The following is a 4,732-nucleotide window of genomic DNA, read 5'->3' as shown; positions in this document are numbered from 1 at the left end:
TGTTCTACCTAACTAGGCCAGTGGTAGGAGAACAAACAGAGGCAGGTTTGTCTTCACATAAAAGAAAGGTTTAAGTAGCATTTAATTATTTAAAAAGTAGTGAGCTTAGCTGTGCTGTTTGTGCTCTGACTGACCTTTGGTGAAGCCAGGCACTTCCCCCCTCTTTAGCTGTTCTACCTAACTAGGCCAGTGGTAGGAGAACAAACAGAGGCAGGTTTGTCTTCACATAAAAGAAAGGTTTAAGTAGCATTTAATTATTTAAAAAGTAGTGAGCTTAGCTGTGCTGTTTGTGCTCTGACTGACCTTTGGTGAAGCCAGGCACTTCCCCCCCCCCTTTAGATTGTTTTTCAATTAGGGAGCTTTTCCTGATTCCACAAGGGAAGCAGGTGGTTCCAGTAGAACCTAGATAGGAGTAGTTCAAAACCCAAAAACCTTTTAAAAGGTTTGAACAAGCCATCTCAAGGACAGTCTGGACCTACATCAAATCCCTGCAGGCATTCACTCTTACCTTTGAATTGCTTCATGAGACCCCCCAGAAAGGGACCGATACCACAGCAGCTCTGGAGCCTCCACTGCAGGTCAGAGGAGAAAGCCACTGGAATCTCAAAGTTCTCCTTCTCCTTACACCTAGCAAAAAAGCACCAATAGTGTTCAGGGAGATCAGAATTTGTGAGAGAAGCAAGAGAACAGAAAGGGAAGGGAGCAGAATCCAGGCACTGTACAGCAGGCAGCTGAGAGGAGCCACTGGCAGGTGTAGAATTCCAGAGAGGAATGGAAATGCTTTAGGAAAGGGAGCCCACCTCATTACAAGCATCAAACTAGACGTTATGTGGAATGTACTAGTGTCTTCTCATGGGCCTCCAGCAATGAAAAAGAAACATAATGGGGAACGACTATGCCAACAGTCACCCACACCTCAGCTTCATTTAAGTGGCTGCCTCTTGCGGTGAGGTACAGACCACCTGATCTGATGTGGTTGCAGTTTCCCACATTTCTCTGAATCCTCAGAGCACGTGTGATACTTCGAATGGACTTCTCGGCCTCTTGGACACCCTTCAATTGTCCCTGCCACCACCTAGAGATTTTAGGAAATTTGCAGAGCAGTCCGAAAGCGGAGTGACACCCTTTCTAAGTGCATGGAAGTCAAAGGGCTAAGAAGAGGGTAACTCTGCCGAGGGCTACACTTAGAGAGTTCTCATTCAGCCAATAACTGTCCTCTTGAAGTCGTCTGTTCTCATGTGTGAGATGAGGAAAGGATTCGACCTCCCCATCACCTTCCATCTGGCTGGATAAACTTAAGAGTGGCCAGAATGTCACAGTAGTAACTCAGATCATGTCTTAAAGTCAGTGGACAAATGGTAAAAAACAGAAAAACAAAAATCTATGCGGGGTTTCAGCTCCCCATAACAGCCACGTTATCCCCATGTCTAACTGAACTGTAGTGTTAGGAACACAACACATCCCCAACTCCTCCTCCCTTTGGAGATGCTCAGTGGCCCAGGGTGTTCCTCGTCAGAAAGGAACTTCTGGCTAATCTGTGTGCCAGCCAAGTCCTTCATCAAGAGTAGCCAAGGAGAGAAGGGCAGTGCTCAGGTTGTGATCCTTGGGGAAGCAATGGAGGAGGGATACTAATATGATTGAGTGCACCAATTTCCTGCCAGTTAATTGGGGAGGGGGAACTGAGGAAGATCTAGATCAGGGGTCTCTAACCTTTTTGAGCCTGTGGGCACCTTTGGGATTGTGACATGGAATGGTGGGTGCAAGCTCAAAATGTCTGCCAGAAGAGGCGGAGCCAACTCAAAATGTCTGCCAGAAGAGGCAGAGACAAAAAAAATAATCACACACATTATTTAATGTTTTATTTTAAATATTTGCCTCCTAATACCCAAATATTTACCTCGCTTCAAGCCAGTTAGTCTCCTTTCTTCCTGGACATTGCTACTCAGGAGGAAAAAAAGCTGGTTCATAGTGTTGGGGACCTCTGATCTAGATGGACCACTTGTTTGATTAAAGAAAGCTCTTATATGTTATGCTGCTGGAAAGGCTGGCATCAAGCTAGCAGAGGCTGCGGTCCCTCTAGGATGACCTTTCCCCCCCCCCTCTTCCTGTAGTATTTAAAGCTTGGGCTGGGCGGGAGGCAGGAACCCTCGTAAGCAAGCTGAAGGCCAAGAGACTCTTGGCTCACAGCATGGGACAGGCAATGGTTAGCTTGGTGGAGTCAGACCAACCCAGAGTTGTTCCGTCTTTTTTCGTTTGTCAATTTGTTTTTGTGATTTCTAATTTTTTCCCCTTACATGTAAGCCATTTTGGGTCCTCTTTGGTAGAAATGCAGCTTGAAACACTGAAGAATCCGGAGTCCTGCGTGCTCTCCCATGGCGCCTAAGGGCCACACACTTCTCCTGCTGCCCTAAGGCTGCCCTTCCCCTGCCCCCCCTGCTCCGTTCCCCATGCTCAATCAACTGCGCCACAAGACATAAAACGGAAGGAAGTGACATGGTGGACATTGTGATGTCACTTCCGGGTGACCGGCTGCATGCTCTAGTCTAGGACTTTCCTCTAGTCTCTGTGATCTTTACTATAGAGGTGGGGAAAATTCCTAGAGCCTGGAAGTGGCATCACAGCATCAGCAACACTCCCCCTCTCCCGGCTCCACCCTGTCCCCCCAGCAGCTCACGGTTCTGCCGTGCCATCACAGGTCTGGCAACCCCATATTATTCAGACCCTGTCCAGAATGATGAAGAAGGAAAATGGATGTGATGCACTTACCTCTGCAAGCTGCTTCTGACATCCTGGAAGGAAGAAAGGGAAACTCAGTGGCTGCCATGGACCACACTGGCACATGGAAGTCTTTCCCTGCAGCTAGTTTATTTGGACCATTCACATTTCCTCATCCTCCGATTGTCCCCTGTTCAGACTTTCCATGTCCTCAGTGCATCCCTTCTCAAACCTGCTTTGGTGCAACCAGTCCAAAAAGAATGCAGACCAAGCAGGTAGCATACCGTCTGGATGGGATTTTTGAGGCTCCAGTCTCCCTGGTACCATTTTCCTTCTGTCAGCCCATCAAAGCTGCCATTTTGCCTGCTGTGCCACCAAAAAGCTATTTTTTCAATTGATAAATTGCTATCATGCTATAGCTTCCATTTTTAGAAAAAGGTCTCTAGCCCTTTTCATTGCAGAGATATCAGGGGACTAGCCATGCAAGAAAAAGTTCTAGCCACTTCTTTGAAGAAATGACAGCTGGGAAGTCAGAGGAACTAGCAGGATGTAGCAACAAATTGTTATGCCATTTTGCTGCAGTATGATAGCAGCTATCAATTTTTTAAAAGCCCTCTGGTGTCACAGGTGATGGGGGAGAAACAAGGAAAATAAGAACATAGGAGAAGCCAATGTTGGATCAAGCCAATGACCCATCCAGTCCACTGTCACACAGTGGCCAAAAATACCAGGTGCCATCAGGAGGTCCAGCAGTGGGGCCAGGACACTAGAAGACCTCCCACTGTTGCCCCCCCAGCACCAAGAATACAGAGCATCACTTGCCCCAGACTGAGAGATGGAGGAAAGTGCACACAAAACTCCCATGAGGACACTCCATTTCCAATGCAAATGACTCTGCATTTATGTTGGTTGTTGCCCTGCAGGCATCTTATAAAGGATGAACATGAAATATGACTCTCAGCTGGACTGTACAATGAGTGTGCCAGGGAAAATGGACTGAATGATGACCATGAGACGGAGCCTCGTTACTGGACAGAAGACATGTGCCCAGCGAAGGGAAGCCTTGCACTGAAGCAGCATGTTAAACCAAATGTGGGCCCACGGAACACCTGATGCCATCCATCCCTGCATCTCCAAAGATACACTGCAGACCCAGGTAGATGACACGCCAGCCTCCCTGACATCGCAGCCACATGGAGCCGGCAGCCAGACTTCCAGAGAAGCCATGCTTTGCAGAGGCAGCCTGGACACTCCTGCACAAGCACCATGTTCAAGCCTCTCCTCCATCATGCAGGCATTCCCCCCCCACATACCTTCTCCTAGCAGCATCAGCCAAAGCTGCACGTACTCATCCTCAAGTAAAACAATAGAACTTGACCAGGACGAGACTAACTGAGCTGCCAAACACACCCACTGCCCCATCAAGGTAACACCGATGCAGATCATCGGATCATTGACTCTAACGACTGGCCAAGCATCTTCTTCTCCTTTGTCTTCAGCCCCTAACTCTGAAAGGTGTCACTATTAAGAAACATTATGTCAGTTGCCCAACTATTAATCCCATTCTCCCGGTCATCTCCTGGCCATTAGTAAGTGGATTTTTCTAGAGTTCCTGGGGACTACGTGAGTGACAAAGCATCCCCCTCCCAGTCAGTCTAGGGTATATAAGAAGAGCATCTACCCATTGCTCTCTCTTGCCTGACCCCACTCTACCTTGCTGACTCTAGTCCTAGAAGAGATTGAATTTATACCCCGTCCTTCACTACCCAAAGGAGTCTCAGAGCGCCTTACAAACTCCTTTCCCTTCCCCTCCCCACAACAGTCACCCCGTGAGGTAGGTGGGGCTGAGAGAGCTCTTGACAGAAACTGCTCTTTTTCAAGAACAGCTGTGCCAGAGTTATGGCTTGCCCAAGGTCATCCAGCAGGTGCAAGTGGAGGAGTGGGGAATCAAACCCGGTTCTCCCAGATTAGAGTCCGTGCACTTAACCACTACACCAAACTGGCTCCTAGCGCTGTC

At 48.2% G+C, this 4,732-nt stretch overlaps 1 protein-coding gene across 1 annotated transcript in view; it reads right to left on the bottom strand.

Moving 5' to 3' along the window:
* The window catches only part of LOC107113648 (tripartite motif-containing protein 7-like), an 11,435-nt gene extending 8,649 nt beyond the window's left edge, over window positions 1–2,786 (bottom strand). Inside the window, exons 1-2 of the mRNA XM_015414998.1 lie at window positions 2,767–2,786; window positions 509–627 (exon numbers count right to left, since the gene is read on the bottom strand). Of these exons, the coding sequence (XP_015270484.1) occupies window positions 509–524 (16 nt within the window). The 5' untranslated portion in view covers window positions 525–627; window positions 2,767–2,786. The remainder of the gene's footprint in view (window positions 1–508; window positions 628–2,766) is intronic.
* Window positions 2,787–4,732: the final 1,946 nt, after the last annotated feature.

This window comes from Gekko japonicus, unplaced genomic scaffold, assembly GCF_001447785.1.
Source record: "Gekko japonicus isolate JY-2015 unplaced genomic scaffold, Gekko_japonicus_V1.1 scaffold5102, whole genome shotgun sequence".
NCBI classification, from domain to species: domain Eukaryota; kingdom Metazoa; phylum Chordata; class Lepidosauria; order Squamata; family Gekkonidae; genus Gekko; species Gekko japonicus.
The sequence above is the reverse complement of the archived record's forward strand: the minus strand, read 5'-3'. Positions and strand labels throughout refer to the sequence as shown.